Source organism: Lolium perenne, chromosome 7 (assembly GCF_019359855.2).
Source record: "Lolium perenne isolate Kyuss_39 chromosome 7, Kyuss_2.0, whole genome shotgun sequence".
Classification (NCBI taxonomy): Eukaryota; Viridiplantae; Streptophyta; class Magnoliopsida; order Poales; family Poaceae; genus Lolium; species Lolium perenne.
Window position 1 is genome coordinate 140,661,620 of NC_067250.2, and position 24,875 is coordinate 140,686,494.

Below are 24,875 nucleotides of genomic sequence, written 5' to 3' on the forward strand. Positions count from 1 at the left end.
CATAACTAAAGGTAGGTAGGGCACAGATGTGTTGAGGTGCTTACAACCTTGGTTCAAGGCCGCGGCATGCTGTCGCAGGTGTAGACGACGGGAAAAGATGATGCTACAGACAAAGAGGGTTCGCCCGGTACTGCAAATCTCGAATACATTAACCAAGAGGAAAAGTGAGAATCAAATTTATTCAACAATGATGTTGACCGACTAAGAGGGCGATGAGGCTACTTTTCAAGCGTAAACGTGGAGCCAAAATTTCAACTCCCGCCATCCCCATCCTTAATGAATGGTCTGTCCTCCTTTTCCTCCCGCCAACGCATGCCCCATAAGAATGGTGGAATCGAGCGTTCCTCCAAGGATAGGCCAAAAGCTGCTTTAAACTTTGTGCTAAGTACAACAAGCTCTACTTCAACAGCTTTGCCCAGCTCCGGATTGATGATGATTAATAGATCGATGATCAATTCGCCAAAAAAAATGGCAAGAACGTAGAAAACGGTTCACAACCAAACTGTTAACTTTTGCAACCATGAAAGCAAGCAAGAAACGACTTCACAAATATCCAAACAGCCCCTAGAGGATAAGGTGGAAAAAGACCAAAGCGCATCGAGCAGCTCACGAGACCACGCCGCACGGAAGCTACACAGGTGCGGCGCCTGTAAGTATCTATTCCCATCATTCATACAACTAATGCCTTATTTGTGTTTGCAGGTTCAGCGGTACATGGCAACTATATTTTCACTGATACAGAAGCCTAAGCCATTCCGTGGCACAGAACAAATCTAACTCATCGAGCAAGCTTACATCTAGGCCGGAGATTTGTACCATCCCCACGGCTCATCAGAGGTGTACTCCGTTACTTGCTTGATGGTCAGGTAGTTATCAATGCCCCTGGAAATCAAAGGCACGGTGTTAGGTAGAGAGATCATTAAAAGTTATGCCTTAAGAACACGATCACCATGCTCTGCTCACCCTTCTCCAAGCTCGCGTCCAAATCCACTGCGTTTGTTCCCACCCCATGGTGCTTGGCAGAAGCAAGGTTGCGAGCAGTTTACCCAAATACATCCTGCGTTGATCTCCTGTAGTTGGAATTGGCGTCATACAATTGTTAAAAAAAAAACAGAAAAACAGTCCCAGTAGTTGAATAAAACAAACTCAACTGGAGTAATATAGAAATGAATCAATGTTATGAAGTGAACATAAGTGCAGAAATGATAACTTGGAACAGGGATGTAAACTTCAAGCGACACCAATAAAGTAATGTTTCAACCCTTCACTTAGTCATACCTCAGCTAATCTCTGGCATCGCTCACGGTCACCAGAAATCACAGCACCAGCCAGACCATAACTGAAAGGAGAAAAGTTGTTGAATAAGTTCACCAAGAGGCTAACATATGAAGAAAACCCTCATAACAACCAAACACATAAATGTTGTATTTAAAACATAAGTAGCTCACTGGGTATCATTGGCTAGTTCAATGGCTTCATCTTCTGTGCTAAACTCTAACACACACAGGACTGGACCAAAGACTTCCTCCCTCCAAATTTCCATTGATGTGTTGATATCAGTAATGATTGTGGGTTCAATAAAGAAACCTTTCTCCATATGCTACAAAAACACGATACATTAGCTATTGTCTAGTAGCATAGGCATGTACATCAAACTGCGGACTGCAGCATTACCTTGGGCCTAACACCCCCAGTCAGGATGGTAGCACCTTCACTTTTAGCATTTGATACAAACTTCTTAATCTTCTCATACTGACAGGGCAATATGACGAGTTAGATTCCCAACAAGGAATGAGTCTATACAATGAGTAATTTGTAAATACAGAGAAGACAGCAAAGCTGGATGGTCAATTGGTCATTTAACCCACTCCGTTGTCACGAAGCCGTAATTAGAACTTCAAATTTTATAGTGAAAAATATAACAATAAAATCCTACAGAATGTGGCATTTCAGCCAGTGCATTTGAACACTGGTCCTCCAAAAATAAGTTGTGTCAAACATAATTCCAGCAAGAAGCCAGGGGTCCCAAGATGGCACATTGACCTAGCAGTATTCATGACATCTTTCCTCTCTAGAATTTAAACAAAGTAACATGTAGTACCTGTCCTTCACTAACAACTGGCCCAAGCCTGCAACCCTCTTCAAGCGGATCTGACACCTTAATATTTTTGGACCATGCAAACATCCTCTCCACGAATTCTTTAGCGATATCTTTCTGCAAAGCTTTTGATGTCATTGCTCAGGAATGCGAAACTGACTGCATATGTTTAAGAGCAACAAACTAGCAAACTCCAAATATAGCTTCCAGAGCAACATGTTGAAAATTGCTTCCATTCACACCCAAAGTATTTACGGATATGAATTCCTCACAGCAAACTGAAGTGCTAAAACATGTAAGTTGAACAATGGGGCAATACATATATTGCGCACAAAACAAGCATACCGTTCACAATGCAATATCATTTGTTATGTGAACTGATAGTGGCATCATAAAATAATCTTATGCGAGGTTTGATGGCAGATCTGAGATGTGATCAACACCCATCAATCGTGTAGCGTACTTCCTCAGCGTTACCAGGTGTAACATTCAATACTTACATGGATAAGAAGACGAGAAGTTGCACTGCAAATCTGACCATTTGTCCAAAAGCACCCAAAAAGAGTCCACTCAACAGCTGTTCAAATAGAAGAATCAACAATGGAATCTAAATAAGGTAAAAAATTGTTGCTGAACAGGATCTATATTTGATTAAAATGCAAGTATCAACAAACTGAAGTGAATTGCAGTTTGAAAAAGCGGAATCATCACGGTTTCCATACCTAAACCACACTACTTGTATTTTTATGATTAGTCGAGCTAACTACCTCGCTTTTCAGCAAAATAGAATGATGAAATCATGCAACATATTGCATACATACTGCAACACAACTTTTATTTGATTTCTTTATTCAGTTGGTACATCTCCATCAGAATTTTTTACCCCAGTTGAAAAGTTAGAAAGTGTGGTCAAACAATAGACATCTTGTTTCTTTACCAATTGTCTAGGTCACTAATTCTAACAACTAACGATCATTTAATGTGACAAGCATCAGACAGCAAATAAAGCGATTTTTCAAATATTATTATTATATTCTTTAATTCCACAAATATTGCTCGTTTTTAATATGTTCAAAAATATTGTGGCATCGGATTGGCTAATCCCGATTGGAACCTTTCGGAGTGAGCGAACCCGACAGGCCTAGATTCCTTGGGCCCCGCCCAGCGATAGAACATGTCGGGCTGGCCAAGACTGTCTGGTCCACGCGCGGCAGTGACTAAACATGGAGGCTGAGACTGGAAGCGGTCGATAGCTAGGATTAGCGATGTTCTAGTCCCATGTGCTTCAGCGTCGTGTCGTTTCATGTGTCATCTGGTCACATGTGCACGAAAGAAGCAGGCTGAGAGAAAAATGCATGCCAAGTTGGTGGGCCCCACTTACGTCACCACAATTTATTTTCCTGCATTTACACAGCTGGAGGCTGGGAGTGATGTCTTCTCACGCGCATGGACCCAATATGCGTGTGTGAACTATTGCACTATGCATCATGACCAAAAGATCGTATCTAGCTAGCTATCCAACTAAACAGAAAGAGCTAGAGATATAGGCAGCTAGCTAAGAGAGAGGTAGCTGTTTGCACCGCTGCACTAGCACAGAGCTAGCTAAGAGAGAGCGCACTATGGTAGCTAAGATAGAATGAGAACACGCGAGCTGGCAGTTTGCAACCGATCGGGTTGCCAGGAAAAAGATGCACACGGACCAGTCGGGCTAGGCCAGCCCGACCAGGTCCAGTCGGGTTCGGCCATCCCAACCTAGTCAGGTTCGAACAGCCTGACCTGTTCTGTCACTGGGCGGAAACCAAGTATAATCTGACCTGTTTGGTTCGTCTAGCCCGAAATGTCCGAGTCGGGATCGGCCAAGCCGATGTCACAACACTTTTGAAAATATTCAAGAATGTGTGATATTTGTGGAATTAAAGAAAATAATAATATTATTATAAAAAATTAGCGTAAAGCGTTTCAGAACATCCCACTCAGTTAAGTGGGACTGAAAAGTCCCACATAGCTAAGTACCTTACGAATTGGTTAAGTCTCGGAAAGTGGCATTTACCTTTCTCAATGTCAACATCATCAAATACTACTATAGGACTTTTGCCACCAAGTTCCAGTGTGACGGGCTGTCAAGAAAATATGCAATACAACAATACCAAAAGTAAGATATGAGATAAAGTTGCTATGAGGATGGTTCGTGAAAAATCTCTTGCCTATTCTAATAATCGAAGGAGAAAACGCACATATTTACCACAACAAAGTACTAGAAAGATAATGAAAATACAGATATTTGGAACAAACCTTGACTGTAGGAGCTGCAGCAATCATAATCTTTTTACCGGTTTCATAGCTCCCAGTAAATGCAACCTAAAAGCTCAAAAAGCCATATATGCTCAGGAATATATCATTGACGGATGAAACATAGATGAAGGACAAATATATGTACCTTGTCGACATCAGGGTGTGATGACAAAGGAGCGCCAGCTTCAGGACCTAATCCAGTCACAATGTTTAAGACACCTGAAGGAAGACCGACTTCTTTACACACATCAGCAAGCTCTAAGCAAGTCCTGGTAATTTTAAAAAAAATATAGACATATCAACCGCCATTGCTCATAACATGGAATTATCACAACATCTTAAACTTACACAGAAGCCAATTCAGATGGTTTCAGTACAGCTGTACAGCCAGCTGCCAGAGCGGGAGCTACCTTCCACGTAGCCATCAGGAGAGGATAGTTCCTGCATTAAAATGTCAAACAAAGAACGTTATGGTTCAAAATCAGCTAAGTTCAGTTGTAGACAAGAGCAATCATGGAAATCATGAATTAGAATATAATCAATAAGCAATTACCAAATCAAGTGTTTGAATTTCAGCAGTAAGATATTGCAAATTATTGTGTACAAGCAAATATTTAGTAAAATTAGCCACACCTTTCCCACACACGCAAAAAAATGAATTTGTCTCAGATAATTGAGCTTAACACTAGGTAGTAAGTGACATCTGGAGAACGTTAGCACTATATATGGTCAAGAAAAGAGGGAAGAGTAACTTAAATTGCAATGGCTAAAATTCATCTGCACCAAGTTAAAGCTCTTTTTACTATATATATGCTACACATCATAAAGAGAGATAAGAGTGTGGCAGAAGTGGAATGAGAAATACCAAGGTGTGATTAGCGCAACTACACCAATAGGTTCCTTCTTAAGATGACATTTAAAATTCTCCGGAAGAGAAACTTGAGAATTTTGTCTTTTGTCCAAAGCTTCAGCATGACCTGCGAAGTACTCAAAGCAGCCGGCAACATCGTCCTGATGAAAGGAACACCATACACATCAGAATAAGATGTCAAGAAAAACAATTTAATGCACACACTCAAAAAGTGGGTCGCATACCATGTCCCATGCCGCTTCATCAAGAGGCTTCCCACAATCAAGTGACTCTAGCCTAGCCAGGTCAGATTTTCGCTCAATTATCTGAAGAAAGAAAATACACATCAAAATCTGACATGCGTGTAAACCAAGTATTGATGAGCCACACATTACATGAGGCTAAAATTAGAAGTCAACTGTAGCACCGATTGAGCACAACCGCTGCGCGACACCAGTTACTTCAGGATCCAAAATGATGCTGCGGAAAACTAATCTAGTAACATGCATTAGCACACTTAGAACTAGGCTTCACACACGACATGAGGTTAAAATTAGAAGTCAACTGAAGCACGGATTGAGCACAATCGCTGCGCGACACCATTTACGCTACAGCCTACTGACTTGTGGGCTAAATCAGCGCGGAAGCAGCAGCAGGGAGCTCGTCAGCACAACGTGGTTACGTGGTGATGGGGGGCGCGTACCTTGGCGGCGATTGCGCGGAGGTACTTGGCCCGTACGGCGCCGGGCGCGCGGGACCAGTCGCGGCCGCGGTTCCTCTTGAGCGCGGCTCGCGCGGCCGCCACGGCCGCGTCCACGTCCTCCGAGGTGCCCGCCGGGATCTCGCCTGCGCAAAATGCAGACCTCGCTCATCAGCGCCGAAGGAGGAGCACAGGGGCGAACAGAATAGTAGTACAAGTACAAAATAACATGAGCCGGATCGATCGGGATGCAGTTAATCTGGTACCTATGGCGGCCTCGGTGGTTGGGTTGACGACGGGGAGGCGGCGGCCTAGCGCGGGGGCGCGCCACTCGCCGTCGATGAAGAGCTGCCGCGACGGGATAGCTAGCGAGGCCATGGAGGCGCGCGCGCGGGCTAGTGAGAATCGGGTGTCCGGGATGATCGGATCCGCCGCGGTGGAGGAGTGAAGTAGTGTGCTGTGTGCGTGGCGTGGAGGTGGAAAGCGCTATCTATCCTCTCTTGTTCCGTTGAGTTGAGGGCGCGTGGACGCGGAGGACTGTTTCACCAGTGGAGGTGTACAATATTACAGAAGACCCCATGAAATGAAGAAAATTATACATAGGTCCCCAGTTTGTGTGGAGAAGACCTCTCTGAAAGATCTGAAAAGCAATCAAGTCCCTCCCTATCTCCTCTGCCGAGCCGGAGATCAGCTGCACCGCCGTCGAGCACCGCCGCGGGGAGGAAACCACTTGCTTCAGTACCGACGTTGGGCGCGGCCGCTGACCCTGAAGAAGGCCTCCCCGATGGAGGTTTAAAGGGTGCCGGAGCTCACCGGCTTTGACAGGCGACAGTGAGTCGTCAAAGAGAAGCTCGCCGATGTTGCTTCCAAGTTTCGGAAATCCCGGACATATTGGCTACAGAAGCCAACACCATCGTCGTCGTCTTCATCTTCCTCCTCGCCGCCACGGCCGGCCAGGTTGATGTTGTGGACGTCGAGGACGCAGTGCTGTAGCCAACGGTGCTTATTTCCGCAGGCCTCGGCAGGAAGAACAGACGAGATCCACCCCCACCTCGGGGGCTTGACGCGTCCATTCTTCGGCCGCCCACTGGTGCTGCACCGAATCACCAGGGGATGGAGGCCCTTGTCCCCCTTTGAAGCACAACCTCCCGAGCCAGATCTTCCCCACCCCTCACCACCTCGGTCGGCCAGCGGGAGAAGAATCAAAGGAGAGGTTGTGCATAGCAAAGGAAAGGAACAAACCAGGGGCTTATTGATGGAGATTTCTGAGAGGGTGTGGAGCGCCGCCATCTCCGACCTCCGGAGCTCTGTGCCGCGCCGCCACCACCACCTCCCGCGCCATATCTCGCCCGTAAGAGCTGGCATACAACTCCAAGACCACGACATCTTGCCGAGAACCCTAGATCTACACCTAATATCTACTCCGGCGCGTCCCCCTCCCCATCTCCGGCCGGCAGAGCCGTCGGAGACGGGTCGGGTTCGGCCCGGCCTTCCTCGGTCAACAAGCAGGAGAGGGGAGGTGGAGAGAGAGGGGGTCGGGGGAAATGAGCACTGCATACCATTGTCATCTTGAGTTCACATGATAAGCCCTACCTCACTAATTTGCAGTCACACGTGGTTGGTGAAATTATCCTATCCACTTATACGACAAAAAGATATGTAATCAGTGATGGCGATGTGATATGTCACAGCCAATGTCCTAATCATGCCACAACATGACATCCATGTGTCATGCATCCATAGCTTGCTCAAATTGTGACAAATGCACCGCAATTTACAAGAAAAGTAAAGTCTGTGGTTGTCTTTTTGCCATCCCTCACATATCTTTTTTTATTACATACAAGGAGCGAGATTGCTCCACGTATCTTTGTAAAAAATCATAGATATTGCAGCTAATACATGGTTCTGTGCACTTTTACGTGAGAAGTCCGTGGGCGAGTCTAAGGAAGTGTGCGGTGAGAGGAGGGCAATTTTCGGAGTGTGGTGCAATTTTACCAACTCCTAACCCTATTTATGTCTCTTCTGTGTTTGTAGTTGGTGTTTATCTTTCATCAGTTATAATGTACGAGAATTATGATCTCATGTCTATTTTAATTTAACGTGATGTTCATCTGCGTTGAAGACTCTTGACTATCGGACATAAAGAACATTTTATTATTTTCAAAAGATTTGAGTATATGAATTATTTCCTACAAATTTACTGCAAGGAAATCCTTTAGGTCAAACAATACTTGCAATAAACATTTATAAGGATTGCAATCTTCCAAAGTTTTTATAAAAGTAATTTTAACCAAACCCAAATTTACTTGTAATCTTTTCCGATATATAGTTGGGTGTATGATCAACAAGACTTATGAGGTCATTGACCACGCACATATTTGTATGATTCCACGTTAAATGTAAAGAAATCGTTCATACCGAATGCAATGCTACAAAGACACGGAAACTCAAAACAGAAACACATCATGCGAGGTGCTAAATCTTGTAAATACATTTATGTGCTCCAGTACTCTATGGGCATCAATTTTTTTGTACAATGTGAATTTTGTGAGTCCAATTTACCAAGTACATTGCTACTTGCACACAAGAAAAACATTGCAGACTTTGTTGAATGAAGTGACTAGAGCAGGTCCAATAACCTCACCTAAGACTATGAGGAAGATTGTTTTCTTATTTAAGGAGAACAGATGTGTTTCTACTTCACACCACTAGTTTACCATGTTATATGTTGGTTATTTAAATGTTGCATTTGTTGATGCAACAATATGGTCAAAGTCTCGATCTTTTTCACCAAGGCAGTATGTTTCTCTTCACTTCCCTATACCTCGATGGTAAGCTCATCCATTTCATGGCATCAGGTGTTGATAACGCCCCGTAGGTATGGACTCTCCATGTACTGTCTTCCTCTAGTTCCGGCGTTCCGCAGCCAGGGTGCTCATATTGGATCGATATGGCAGATGCCCGACCCCCAAAATCTGAAGAAACATAGGTTTCTTTGTATTCTTAACGAGGACCTCCGATATAACCTAGGCTTCGGTCTTCTCCATCTTCTTCATGTATAGAGAGATATTTTTTGCATCGCAACCTTGTTTTGCAATGAAGGGGCATGGTTATCAGATGAATCAAGATATAAGCTTCCTAGTAGATGGTGACCTAGAGGAGGAGATATACATGAAACAACTAGAAGGATTCGTTGTTGTTAAAATGATAGAGATGGTGACCTAGAGGGGGTGGATAGGTCCTACAAATTTTATTTTCATTCTCTTGCAATTATAAGCTCTGCGGAAATATAAGTTAACCTAATGTAAGCTAGGTGAGCCAACCTATATGATGACACAAGTACTTCGACCACAAATACTATCAGAAATGTAAAAACACACAAGTAAAGATCTCGGATAGAAGATGTATTCACATGTTCCCTTCCATTGGGGGGGTGGGGGTGTCGGCACGTTGAAGAGGTGTGAGATCCCACGAAGGGCTCCTAATGCCACAAAGTATCACTTCTTGTCCGAGAGTCTATCACATGAAGGAATATCCCAAGCACGCGTGGTAGTCCTTAGGGTGGTCTCCAGGCCTTCACAAACTTTCCACATGGCAAATCACAAGTCAAAAGCCTCCAGGCGACCCTAACCGCCTAGGATTTCCCAATGAACCCAAGAGTAACAAGCAAAGCTGATGAACTCAAGGGGGATGAAACCTAGCAAGTTGTACATCGGGACCTCCTCCTACTTTCTACCAGATTGATTTGAAATTTGTTGGGTAGAATGGGAGATCCTCAAGCTTTTGTGTTTCAACAATGGTGGGAGAGAGAGCTTCAATGAATATGATAGGAATGGTTGACCTATCCTCATTAAGGAGGAAGAAAAGATATTTATAGATCAAGGGAGAAACTATCCATTTGGGAAAGTTTCTACGTGCAAATCGGTGGGAAGTCGGTGGAACCAGTTTCCCAGTCGATCACATCGGTGCCCAAGTTGGTCGACCGATTTCCATACCGATTTATCCAATTGTTGACCAAACTGGTGGGTAGACTGAACCAAACCAAAGCCGGTCCCAAAGGTATAAGTCACGACCAAATTTGGTACCGACCTCGACCGACTGAGTTGGTATGAGAATTTGTGGGGCTGGTTTGGGTGCCATTTTTTGCATAAACTCCTTAATGACTTTTTTCTCTGACAAGCTAAACTCTCCTCTCTTCGTGTGATGGTGATATTTGGTGGTAAGGTGTGCGTTTGGCTTTGGTGAACATCCCTAGCAAACTTATCGATATCACCACTATTTATAGTGTGGCATTTCCTATTTGAATCAAATATAAATAAGAGGGGAATAAAAGGAAAAATCTGATAGTTTTCTTCGTTCTCAACGAGGGGTCTCCAATCATATTCCATCAACAGCAACGGGCTAGTAGGTACAATTAGTCTGATACTAGCTCTAGTGTCATCATTAACCGAAACAACATTTAAGGGTAAAATATCCTTACAGTTACACGCAAGGAGCACCAAGAGTGCAGATTGAAGAAGAGATGAGGTATGGCTTGAAGCAATCACATTGGTAGTTGTGCAAGAAGTTTGAGTCAAGTTTGATTCATTTATGACTAAGCATGGTTATCATAAAGCATAACCTGATCATTGTGTCTTTTTAAAGAGGTATGCGGATGGTGACTTTATGTTGATGACACGTTGATTGTTGGAAATGGTGTAGATAGGATTGCTCTCCACAAGAAGGCATTGAGTAAATAAATTGCCACGAAGAATTTAGGACCAACTAAGAAAATACTTGGCACTTTAATATATCAAAGAAGCTTCTTTGGCTCTCACATGAAAGATACATTGAGAAGGTACTTGAAAGGTTTAATACGAAAGATGCAAAGTCTGTTACATCTCCACTTGTAGGACATCACAAACTAAGTTCAGAAAAATGGTCTAAAATCAAGGATAAATAAGATATGATTAAAGTACCTACCGTGGGTAGTTTGATGTATGCCATGGTGTGCACTAGACATAATGTTGCCTATCTAGTTGGAGTTGTTAGCCGGTTCATGGCAAATCCAAGTGAAGCTCACTGAATGCTGTGAAATGGATTCTTAGGTATCTGATACATCCAATTTGCATCACTATTTTATATCATAATTTGCTGCTATTCATTGATATATTTCATATTTGGAGATGATACTTATGTTATTTCATCTATTTTGCATATTTCATGATTATTTGGAGATCGCGCACCGGAGCCAGGATTCTGCTGGAAAAAGCACCGTCAGGATGCAATATTTCGGAAGATCAGCAGTTGACGGAAATTATATGAAAAATCCTATTTTTCCAGAAGACGAAGGGAGCCAGAAGGGGGAGCCGAGGGGACCCGAGGTGGGCCCACCTCATAGGCCGGCGCGGCCCAAGGCCTGGCCGCGCCGCCCTGTGAGGAGGGGACCCACAACCCTCTCTCGCCTCCTTTTCTTCGCGTACGTCTTCGTCCCGAAAACCTAAGCCACAGAGGATGGTCGCGAGGAGTCACAGCCGCCTCTGCGGGGCGGAGAACACCAGAGAGAAAAGAGCTCTCCGGCGGGCAGGAATCCGCCGGGGAAATTCCCTCCCGGAGGGGGAAATCGACGCTATCGTCACCGTCATCGAGCTGGACATCATCTCCATCACCATCGTCATCATCTCCATCATTATCACCGCCATCTCCACCGCTGCATCTCGTCACCGCTGTAACAATTTGGGTTTGATCTTGATTGTTTGATAGGGGAAACTGTCCCGGTGTTGATTTCTACTTGTTATTGATGCTATTGAGTGAAACCATTGAACCAAGGTTTATGTTCAGATTGTTATTCATTATCATATCACCTCTGATCATGTTCCATATGATGTCTCGTGAGTAGTTCGTTTAGTTCTTGAGGACATGGGTGAAGTCTAAATGTTAGTAGTGAATCATGGTTGAGTAGTATTCAGTGTTATGATATTTAAGTTGTGGTGTTATTCTTCTAGTGGTGTCGTGTGAACGTCGACTACACGACACTTCACCATTTATGGGCCTAGGGGAATGCATCTTGTACTCGTTTGCCAATTGCGGGGTTGCCGGAGTGACAGAAAGCTGAGCCCCCGTTGGTATATCGATGCAGGAGGGATCGCAGGATCTCAGAGTTTAAGGCTGTGGTTAAATTTATCTTAATTACTTTCTTGTATTTGCGGATGCTTGCAAGGGGTATAATCACAAGTATGTATTAGTCCTAGGAAGGGCAGTACATTAGCATAGGTTCACCCACACAACACTTATCAAAACAATGAAGATTAATCAGCTGTATGAAGCGAAAGCACTAGACTAAAATCCCGTGTGTTCTCAAGAACGTTTGGTCATTATAAGTAAACAAACCGGCTTGTCCTTTGTGCTAAAAAGGATTGGGCCACTCGCTGCAATTATTTCTCTCGCACTTTACTTACTCGTACGTTATTCATCTGTTACATCAAAACCCCCTGAATACTTGTCTGTGAGCATTTACAGTGAATCCTTCATCGAAACTGCTTGTCAACATCTTCTGCTCCTCGTTGGGATCGACATTCTTACTTATCGAAGATACTACGATACACCCCCTATACTTGTGGGTCATCAAGACTATTTTCTGGCGCCGTTGCCGGGGAGTGAAGCTCTATTGGTAAGTGGAATTGGTAAGGAAAACCTTTATTGTTGTGCTGATTTTATTTCTGCATGCTGCTATAAGTCATTATGGAGAGATCTTCTCTTCAATTTCTATTTGGGAAATCTACTACTACTGCAATGGTAGTGGATGAGGCACCAGGTGAGGAAGTAATACCATATAAAATACCTATGAAAATTATTGAACGTGTTATGGATAACCGCTATGAAGGGGATGGAACTGTCCATCCTGGTGATCATTTACTATTTTTACATGAATTATGCGGGTTATTCAAATGTGCAGGTATTGCTACGGATGAAGTTAGAAAGAAATGTAGGGATTCGTTGCATAGAAAACAAAAAATTTCCTACCGCGAGAACGCAATCCAAGCCAAGATATAATCTAGAAGATGGGAGCAACGAGGGGATGAACGAGACTAACCCTTGAAGATTTCCAAAGCCTATAAGAGTAGGCTCTTATTGCTGCGGTAGACGATCACTTGCCGCTTGCAAAAGCGCGTAGAAGATCTTGATCACGGTGCCACGATCGGGCAGCACCTCCGTACTCGGTCACACATTCGGTGTTGATGACGACGTCCTTCTCCCCGTTCCAGCGGGCAGCGGAAGTAGTAGATCCTCCTCAGAATCCCGGCAGCACGACGGCGTGGTGGCGGTGTCGATGGAGATCTCCGGCGGAGCTTCGCTAAGCATATGCGGGAGAAGTAGTGGAGGAGGGGTGCTAGGGTTTGGGGAGAGGGGGTGCCATGGGCGCCAGCCTCAAGGGGGCAGGGGTGGTGCGGCCAAGCCATGGGCTGCCCCCTCCCTCTCCTCCTCATTATATAGGTGGAACCCCAAGGGTTTGCCCAAAGTCTTCGAATAAGACCCCAATAGAAAAACTGCCTTATGGACGAAACCTAGAGGGACAGGGACTCTCCCCTTCCCCCTTTTCTTTGGCCGGCCAAGGAGGTGGAGTCCACCATGGACTCCACCCTCCCACTTGGTTGGCTGGTTAGGGTTTGTGGAGTCCCTCCGGGACTCCTCCTTCCATAGTAATTTATTTCCGGATAATTCTAGAAACCACCTTCCATAAATTCACCGGATCATTTCCAAACTTGGAAAGTGACTTCCTATATATGAATCTTATTCTCCGGACCATTCCGGAACTCCTCGTGATGTCCTGGATCCCATCCGAGACTCCGAACAAAACTTCGAACTCCATTCCATATTCCATATCTACTTAAACGACATCAAACCTTAAGTGTGTCACCCTACGGTTCGCGAACTATGTAGACATGGTTGAGACTTCTCTCCGACCAATAACCAATAGCGGGATCTGGAGATCCATAATGGCTCCCACATATTCAACGATGACTTTAGTGATCGAATGAACCATTCACATACGATACCAATTCCCTTTGTCACGCGATATTTTACTTGTCCGAGGTTTGATCATCGGTATCACTCTATACCTTGTTCAACCTCGTCTCCTGACAAGTACTCTTTACTCGTACCGTGGTATGTGGTCTCTTATGAACTTATTCATATGCTTGCAAGACATTAGACGACATTCCACCGAGAGGGCCCAGAGTATATCTATCCGTCATCGGGATGGACAAATCCCACTGTTGATCCATATGCCTCAACTCATACTTTCCGGATACTTAATCCCACCTTTATAACCACCCATTTACGCAGTGGCGTTTGATGTAATCAAAGTACCTTTCCAGTATAAGTGATTTATATGATCTCATGGTCATAAGGACTAGGTAACTATGTATCGAAAGCTTATAGCAAATAACTTAATGACGTGATCTTATGCTACGCTTAATTGGGTGTGTCCATTATATCATTCACATAATGACATAACCTTGTTATTAATAACATCCAATGTTCATGATCATGAAACGATGATCATCTATTAATCAACAAGCTAGTTATACAAGAGGCTTACTAGGGACTCCTTGTTGTTCACATAACACACATGTATCAATGTTTCGGTTAATACAATTATAGCATGGTATGTAAACATTATCATAAACTTAAAGGTATTATAATAACCATTTTATTATTGCCTCTTGGGCATATCTCCAACAGTCTCCCACTTGCACTAGAGTCAATAATCTAGTTTACATTTGTAAAGATATAACACCTTGGCCTTCCGGTGCTTTATCATGTTTTTCTCACGGGAGAGGTTTTAGTCAACGGATCTGACATGCTCAGAACCGTATGTATTTTGTAATTCATTTGCGTCTCAACGCATCACTCATTTCCAAATGAGTCGGCATTAAATATGTTTGGTCTTCTGGTGGAACCTTAATTCCGCGGTCTGAAATATGTCACTAATATTGTCACACACAATATAGCTTCAAAGTTCGACTCATTTTAACTACACCAAGTTCTGAAAGAACCTCTTGACTTAACATCCTTTGTCATTGTCAAAACAATGACATACTCTGCCTTCTTTTGTAGAATCCGTCACAATATTTAGAACTCTTCTAAATCTAGCATAGACAACTTCTAGCTCATTGTGCTACCTTTTAAACAACACTTATTCTAATTTGAGATTGAAATTTTATTTTTATATGTGACCAAACAAATATCGGTGAAACACCTTACAGCGATTTGTTTGTCATTTCCCCATATAAAACTATATATGTATCCTTGGTTCTTCTAAAGCACACATGGATATTCTTACTGTTTGTCCAATGATTATCACATGAATCATTCTGGTCTATGCTCCTAACTCTTTAGAGCATAGGACATCTGATTTTGTACATATTATTCGTGATCTAAAATCACTCATGTGTTTTTACTCATTGAGTGTCAATTACACTCAAGTCTTGTTAAACCTTCGCATGAAAAGAACACCTTCTTAATATTTCTATATTGAACTACTTCAATATCTATTTTATGTACTTTGACTTAAACCTATTTATGTGTTTTAATCTATCTTCATAGATCTTGACACTAAATATGTTTCAGTCCATATCCTTTCATTAAAGTTAATTTTAAATGAAACCTATTAATCAAGTATATAATTACATCATTTATAACCAACTATATGTCATCTACATAAAGTATTATAAATATGTCTCAGCGCTCCCACTTAATTTCTTGCAAATGCAAGCCTCTTCATCGTCTCTGATGAAATCAAAAGCTCTTTGATTATTTCATCTGGTGAAGATTCCAACTCCGCGATACTCACTTCATCCAATTGAAGTTTGTATACCTATCTAGTATTCTACGGACCAGCAAAACTCTTGGTTGTATCTTGTATACACCTTTAATACATACTTCTGTTAAGTAATGTATTTTGCCATCCTACTAGCATATCTCATAAAAGAAATATGTAGTGATTACTAGAATAATCCACATAGACTATAAGCATTGCTACGGAAAATCTAATCTTATCGTAGTCAACTCTTTGAACTTTGTCGTAAACAATATTTCAACAAGTCGAGCTTATTCAAGGATATTCCATCCAAGTCCATCAATTTTATAGATCCATTTACTTTCAAAAAGTATTCATCTATCTTGGATTTCATGGCGTATAGCCATTTTAACGGAGTCAGGGCCCATCATGACTTCTTTGTTCGTAGTTGGTTTATCATTGTTCAAAATCAATCCTTTGTCCACAAATCATTTATTTGATCACAAAGTAAACCACACCTACAAGGTTCAATAAGTACTTCGATCTCCATGGCTAAAACACTTTGTAGTCATGGAAGCCATGATCGTTGTGGCCGCTTCCGGAACCATTTCCGATGCTGCGCTACTCTGATCATTATGCTCAAGTTCATAAACCATATCAAGTTCTATTGTCCTCGCACTCAAATACTTCGCTAGAAAACAATTTCTTGGAAATAAGAAACATTGACAAACACTTTTGTCTTTTATTTCATAGTGGAAAGAATTCCCAATAAATTCTTTGGGATAACCAACAAAGACATTTATCCGTTTTTGGTTGTAAACTCTTAGACCAAAATTTAAAGAAAGGACTATTAGGGTTTATACCCATGCCATAACTTGTATGGTGTCATTTCAACGGATCATGATGATGCTCTATTTAGTGTAAAAACGGTAGTCTCTAAAGCATAATCCACAAAAATTATAATGGCATTAATATTTTATCTCATCATTGACCCAAACAAGGTTTGGATACATCTCTTGGATACTTCATCATCACTATGATACTTCAAGAAATGTGAGTTGTAGAACAATTTCATAACTCTCTTAGATGTTCGCTAAATCTCGTAATTCAAATATTTCCACTATGATCCAATCATAGATATTTGACTTTCTATTACGATGATTTCCACTTCATGCTGAAATTTATTTGAATCCATTCAAATGTTTCAAACTTCTTCCTTATCGAATATATCCACATATATATACTCAATTCATTGTTTGAAGTTTTCATGAAGTAGAAGAATCTCCCGCACACAACTATGCCCAGTGAACCATATACATCATCATGTATGTTTCCACTAAGTTAGTTGCCCGTTCAAATCTTGGCCTATGAACGGTATTTCAGTCATTCATTTTAGAAGAAATTTGCAAGCGCCAAAATGATTCATAAATCAAATGACTCCAATAATCCATTTGCATGGAGTTTCTTCATGCGTTCCTTTCCAACATGACCTAAATGGCGGTTCCACAAATAAGTGGAATTCAAATCATTTGCCTTACGGCATTTTAGCGTCAGTGTTATGTATGTGTGTGTCACCATTAAAATTTATAATAACTTATCCATCGTACATGGAGTAATGTCATAATTTGAACAACTCATTGTTTTTATTTGACAAGAGCAAAATAACAATTATTAAGTTCTTTATTATAAATTCTAAGGGCTAGATAGAATGCCAACGATGAACATAATAACACTTTATTTTTGTTCCAGACGTGCATTCCTATCATATTCCTTGTCAGTCACTTAGGCCATTGTATTCTTGTATTGCGTTGTTTTGTATGACACTTCATACCAACCAATATGGTACAAATACCCAAGAATTTCATTGTGTGACCAAACGAGGAATACATCCATAACATGTATATCATTTATATACACCTGAGCTAGACTTTCTAGTCTTTTCTTTTCTTTCTGCCAAAATATCTTTTGTAATTTCTCTTTTAGCTTTCCTCATTATTCAGAAAACATTTCTCCTTCAATAACTTCTAGGTTTGTTGGTCAAATACCAATAACCTTGAGGTTCTTGCTTTGAAGTTGATCATCATATGACAAGTGTTTCAGATTTCACTATTAGTAACTTTGTAATATGATGAACAATTTCACTCATAATTTTATCCATCATATCATGACGACTTTTCGAGACCATGTCTGTACATGCTAGGCTCGTAAAGTTTAACCTCAGTATTCGCATGTGCAAATCTGGCTTGCACCCGTTGTAAGCACACGTAGAATCTATAACACCCGATCATCACGTGATGCTTCGAAACAACGAGTCTTAGCAACGGTGCATACTAAGGACAATCACTTCATTGATATGCGAATATCGTTAGTGCCCCAATAGTTGGAGGATTGGGACGCCTTGCGTCTTCAACCTTCGTACATTCCCATAAAACTTATGAGTTTATGTAGTCTCACAAAATTATATTCTATCATCTTGCAATAAGGTCTTAGATATCACATATATCTCATACCTTGATTATTTCTGAAAACTAAATTTTCAGCTCCTTACTTTTCAAACAGATTTGAACTTCAAGTTTTATGGAGACAAGATAACTTTAGGTACTAATTGAAACCACAACTCTTTGAATCAACAATGTGAGGTTTACTAAAAGTTTGCAATAAGACTTAATCATTTCTTGATTCTTTAACAATACGGTACCAGTCCGTAAAGTTTCTTGTCAGACTTAACAGTATTTCTATCTCAATTACAAGACTAGCGCATGGTAGAAAAACGGATGCCAATACTACAAAATTAATTCAAAATACTACTCAGACTATGTTTATGATAATTAGTTCATGTTTTAATCTAATTACTAATGAACTCCCACTTAATACAACATCCCTCATAGTTGTTAAGTGGTACACGATCCAAATCCACTACACCAAAACCGATCATCACGTGAGATGATGTAGCTTCAATGGTGAACATCAACATGTTTGATCATATCATCCATATGATTCGTGTTCAACCTTTCGGTTTCCGTTGTCCCGAGGCCATGTCTGTACATGCTAGGCTCGTCAAGCAAACCCAAGTATTCCGCGTGTGCAACATGGCTTACACCCGTTGTATGTGAACGTTGATTCTATCACATCCGATCATCACGAGATGCTTCGAAACGACGAACTGTGCAACGGTGCATACGAGGGGAGAACACTTTATTATATTGATATTAATGTGAGGGATCATCTTATAATGCTACCGTCGCGATCTAAGCAAAATAAGATGCATAAAGGATTAACATCACATGCAGTTCATATGTGATATGATATGGCCCTTTAGTCTTTGCGCCTTCAATCTTCATCTCCAAAGCACGGACATGATCTCCATCATCAACGGGCAAGATCTCCATCATCGTCGGCGTAGCGTCAAGGTTCATGGCGCCGTCTTCATGGTTGTTCACCTCATGTAGCAACTATTACAACTACTTTGAAATACTACTCAACATGAAATTTAAAGACAACCATAAGGCTCCTGCCGGTTGCCACAATACAATAATGATCATCTCATACATATTCATCATCACATTATGGCCATATCACATCACCATGAAGGATAACGTTGCATAGAAAACAAAAATTTTCCTATCGCGAACACGCAATCCAAGCCAAGATGCAATCTAGAAGACGGTAGCAACGAGGGGATGATCAAGACTAACCCTTGAAGAGATTCCAAAGCCTATAAGAGTAGGCTCTTATTGCTGCGGTAGACGATCACTTGCCGCTTGCAAAAGCGCGTAGAAGATCTTGATCACGATCGCTTCCGGTGCCACGAACGGGCAGCACCTCCGTACTCGGTCACACGTTCGGTTGTTGATGAAGACGATGTCCACCTTCCCGTTCCAGCGGGCAGCAGAAGTAGTAGCTCCTCTTGAATCCGACAGCACGACGGCGTGGTGTCGGTGGTGGTGGAGAAATCCGGCGGAGCTTCGCTTAAGCGTGCGGGATGTGGTGGAGGAGAGAGACCGCTAGGGTTTGGGGAGAGAGGGGGTTGGGCGCCGGCCCTCTAAGGGGTGCGGGCAAGGCTGAGGCTTGAAGTGATCAGCCCCCCTCTCTATGCCCCTCATTATATAGGTGGAAGCCCCAAGAGTTCTAGTCCAAGTCTTCGAATAAGACCCCAACACTAAAACCTCCCATATGTGGGAAACCTACTCAAGGAGGGAGTCCTACCCAAGGTGGGACTCCCACCTTTCCTTGAGGTGGGTTGGCCGGCCACCCTAGGGGAGTCCACCTTGGACTCCTCCCCTTTAGGGTTGGCTGGTCATGCAAGTGGAGTCTCTTCGGGACTCCACTTTCCAAAGTGCCATTATTCCGGACTTTTCTAGAACCTTCTAGAACCTGCCATAAATGCACCGGATCATTTCCAAACTTGGAATATGACTTCCTATATATGAATCTTATTCTCCGGACCATTCCGGAACTCCTCGTGATGTCCGGGATCTCATCCGGGACTCCGAACAAATATTCGAACTCCATTCCATATTCAAGTTCTACCATTTCAACATCCAACTTTAAGTGTGTCACCCTACGGTTCGTGAACTATGCGGACATGGTTGAGTACTCACTCCGACCAATAACCAATAGCGGGATCTGGAGATCCGTAATGGCTCCCACATATTCAACGATGACTTCAGTGATCGAATGAACCATTCACATACGATACCAATTCCCTTTGTCACGCGATATTTTACTTGTCCGAGGTTTGATCATCGGTATCACTCTATACCTTGTTCAACCTCGTCTCCTGACAAGTACTCTTTACTCGTACCGTGGTATGTGGTCTCTTATGAACTTATTCATATGCTTGCAAGACATTAGACGACATACCACCGAGAGGGCCCAGAGTATATCTATCCGTCATCGGGATGGACAAATCCCACTGTTGATCCATATGCCTCAACTCATACTTTCCGGATACTTAATCCCACCTTTATAACCACCCATTTACGCAGTGGCGTTTGATGTAATCAAAGTACCTTTCCGGTATAAGTGATTTACATGATCTCATGGTCATAAGGACTAGGTAACTATGTATCGAAAGCTTATAGCAAATAACTTAATGACGAGATCTTATGCTACGCTTAATTGGGTGTGTCCATTACATCATTCATATAATGATATAACCTTGTTATTAATAACATCCAATGTTCATGATTATGAAACTAATCATCCATTAATCAACAAGCTAGTTTAAGAGGCATACTAGGGACTTCTTGTTGTCTACATATCACACATGTACTAATGTTTCGGTTAATACAATTATAGCATGATATATAAACATTTATCATAAAGATATAAATAATAACCACTTTATTATTGCCTCTAGGGCATATCTCCTTCAGTCTCCCACTTGCACTAGAGTCAATAATCTAGATTATATTGTAATATACCTAACACCCATGGCATTCTGGTGTCGGTCATGCTTTGCCCTAGGGAGAGCTTTAGTCAACGGATCTGACACGTTCAGAAACGTATGTATTTTGTAATTCATTTGCATCTCAACGCATCACTCATTTCCAAATGAGTCGGCATTAAATATGTTTTGATCTTCTGGTGGAACCTTAATTCCGCGGTCTGAAATATGTCACTAATATTGTCACATACAATATAGCTTCAAAGTTCTGACTCTGTCGGAACTACACCAAGTTCTCAAAGAACCTCTTGACTTTAACATCCTTTGTCATTTTCAAAGCAATGACATATTCTGCCTTCTTTTGTAGAATCCGTCACAATATTTAGAACTCTTCTAAATCTAGCATAGACAACTTCTAGCTCATTGTGCTACCTTTTAAACAACACTTAGTCTAATTTGAGATTGAAATTATATTTTATATGTGACAAAAACAATATTGGTGTAACACCTTACAACGATTTGTTTGTCAATTCTTCATACAAAAATATATATATATATCCTTAGTTCTTCTAAAGTACTCAAGGATATTCTTACTGTTGTCCAATGATCATCATATGAATCATTCTGGTAAATGCTCATAACACTTTATAGCATATGATATCTGATTGTGTACATATTATTCGTGATCTATAATCACTCATATGTTTTTACTCATTGAGTGTCAGATACACTCAAGTCTTGTTAAAACTTTAACATGACAAGAATATTTTCTTAATATTTCTATATTGAACTATTTCAATATCTATTCTATGTACTTTGACTTAAACTTATTTATGTGTTTCAATCTATCTTCATAGATCTTGACACTAGATATGTTTCAGTCCATATCCTTTCATTGAAATTAATTTCTCAATGAAACCTTTTAATCAAGTATATAATTACATCATTTATAACCAACTATATGTCACCTACATAAAGTATTATAAATATGTCTTAGCGCTCCTACTTAATTTCTTGCAAATGCAAGCCTCTTCATCATCTCTGATGAAATCAAAAACTCTTTGATTATTTCATCTGGTGAAGATTCCAACTCCGCGATACTCACTTCATCAAATTAAAGTTTGTATATTTATCTAGTATTCCACGGATCAGCAAAACTCTTGGTTGTATCTTGTATACACCTTTTAATACATACTTCTGATAAGCTATGTATTTTGCCATCCTACTAACATATCTCATAAAAGAAATATGTAGTGATTACTAGAATAATCCACATAGACTATAAGCATTGCTACGGAAGATCTAATCTTATCGTAGTCAACTATTTGAACTTTGTCGTAAACAACTTTTCGATAAGTTGAGCTTCTTCAATGATATTTCATCCAAGTCTATAGATCCATTTACTTTCAAAAAGTATTCATCTATTATGGATTTCATGGCGCATGGCCATTTTAACGGAGTCAGGGCCCATCATAACTTCTTTGTTTGTAGTTGGTTTATCATTGTTCAAAATCAATCCTTTGTCCACAAATCATTTATTTGATCACAAAGTAAACCATACCTACAAGGTTCAATATGTACTTCGATCTCCATGGCTAAAACACTTTGTAGTCATGGGAGCCATGATCGTTGTGGCTGCTTCCGAAACCAATTCCGATGCTGCGCTACTCTGATCATTATGCTCAGGTTCATAAACCTTATCAAATTATATTGTCCTCCCACTCAAATACTTCACTAGAAACAATTTCTCGAAATAAGAAACATTGACAAACACTTTTGTCTTTGTCTTGTGGGAAGAATTCCCAATTAAATCTCTGGGATAACCAACAAAGACATTCATCCGATTTTGGTTGTAAACTCTTAGACCAAAATTTAAAGAAAAGACTATTAGGGTTTATACCCATGTCATAACTTGTATGATGTCATTTCATCGGATCTTGATGGTGCTCTATTCAGTGTAAAAGCGGTAGTCACTAAAGTATAATCCACAAAAATATAATGGCATCAATATTTTATCTCATCATTGATCCAACAAGGTTTGGATACATATCTCGGATACTATATCATCATTATGATACTCCAAGAAATGTGAGTTGTAGAACAATTTCATAACTCTCTTAGATGTTCGCTAAAACTCGTAATTCAAATATTTCCACCGTGATCCAATCATAGATATTTGACTTTTCTATTACGTTGATTTCCACTTCATGTTGAAATTTATTTGAACCCATTCAAATGTTTCAAACTTCTTCCTTATCGAATATATCCATATATATATACTCAATTCATTGTTGAAAGTTTTCATGAAGTAGAAGAATCTCCCGCACACAACTATGCTCAGTGAACCATATACATCATTATGTATTTTTCCACTAAGTTTGTTGCCCGTTCAACTCTTGGCCTATGAACGGTATTTTAATCATTCTCTTTAGAAAAAAATTTGCAAGCGCCAAATGATTCAAAAATCAAATGACTCCAAAAAATCCATTTGCATGGAGTTCCTTCATGCTTTCCTTTCTAACATGACCTAAATGGCGGTTCCACAAATAAGTGGAATTCAAATCATTTGCCTTATGGCATCTTAGCGTCAGTTTTATGTATGTGTGTTTCACCATTAAGATTTATAATAACTTATCCATCGTACATGGAGTAATGTCATAATTTGAACAACTCATTGTTTTCATTTGACCGGAGCAAAATAACAATTATTAAGTTCTTTATTATAAATTCTAAGGGCTAGATAGAATGCCAACGACGAACATAATAACACTTTATTTTGTTCCAGACGCAGTATTTCTATCATATTCCTTGTCAGTCACTTAGGCCATTGTATTCTTGTATTGCGTTGTTTTGTATGACACTTCATACCAACCAATATAGTACTAATACCCAAGAATTTCATAGTGTGACCTAACTAGGAATACAACCATAACATGTATATCATTTATATACACCTGAGCTAGACTTTCTAGTCTTTTCTTTCTTTCTGCCAAAAAATCTTTTGCAGTTTCTCTTTTAGCTTTCCTCATTATTCAGAAAAACACTTCAACATTAAAAACTTCTAGGTTTGTTGGTCTAATACCAATAACCTTGAGGTTCTTATTTTGAAGTTGATCATCATATGACAAGTGTTCTAGATTTCACTATTAGTAACTTTGTAATATGATGAACAATTTCACTCATAATTTTATCCATTATATCATGACGACTTTCCGAGACCATGTCTGTACGTGTTAGGCTCGTAAAGTTTTAACCTTGGTATTCGCATGTGCAAATCTGGCTTGCACCCGTTGTATGCACACGTAGAATCTATCACACCCGATCATCACGTGATGCTTCGAAACGACGAGTCTTAGCAACGGTGCATACTAAGGACGATAACTTCATGGATATGCGAATATTATTAGTGCCCCAATAGTTGGAGGATTGTGACGCCTGGCGTCTTCAACCTTCATACATTCCCATAAAACTTATGAGTTTATGTAGTCTCACCAAATTTATATTCTATCATCTTGCAATAAGGTCTTAGATATCACATATATCTCATACCTTGATTATTTCTGAAAACTAAATTTTCAGCTCCTTATTTTTCAAACAGATTTGAATTTCAAGTTTCACGGAGACAAGATAACTTTAGGTACTAATTGAAACCATAGCTCTTTGAATCAACAATGTGAGGTTTACTAAAAGTTTGCAATAGGACTTAATCAATTCTTGATTCTTTAACAATACGGTACCAATCCGTAAAGTTTCTTGTCAGATTTT

The 24,875-nt window shown here is 40.8% G+C and overlaps 1 protein-coding gene across 1 annotated transcript; it reads right to left on the bottom strand.

Annotated features, from left to right (window-relative positions):
• Positions 1-639: 639 nt before the first annotated feature.
• Positions 640-6,467, bottom strand: LOC127318718 (aminoaldehyde dehydrogenase 1a). Its single transcript, XM_051349196.1, has 15 exons — positions 6,207-6,467; positions 5,944-6,086; positions 5,486-5,566; positions 5,256-5,401; positions 4,739-4,831; positions 4,536-4,659; positions 4,391-4,456; positions 4,149-4,215; positions 2,599-2,675; positions 2,102-2,215; positions 1,675-1,752; positions 1,449-1,600; positions 1,279-1,339; positions 964-1,070; positions 640-882 (listed from the first exon to the last, which is right to left on the bottom strand). The coding sequence occupies exons 1-15, from the start codon at positions 6,316-6,318 to the stop codon at positions 798-800; spliced, it is 1,506 nt and encodes a 501-aa protein (XP_051205156.1). The 5' UTR covers positions 6,319-6,467; the 3' UTR covers positions 640-797.
• Positions 6,468-24,875: the final 18,408 nt, after the last annotated feature.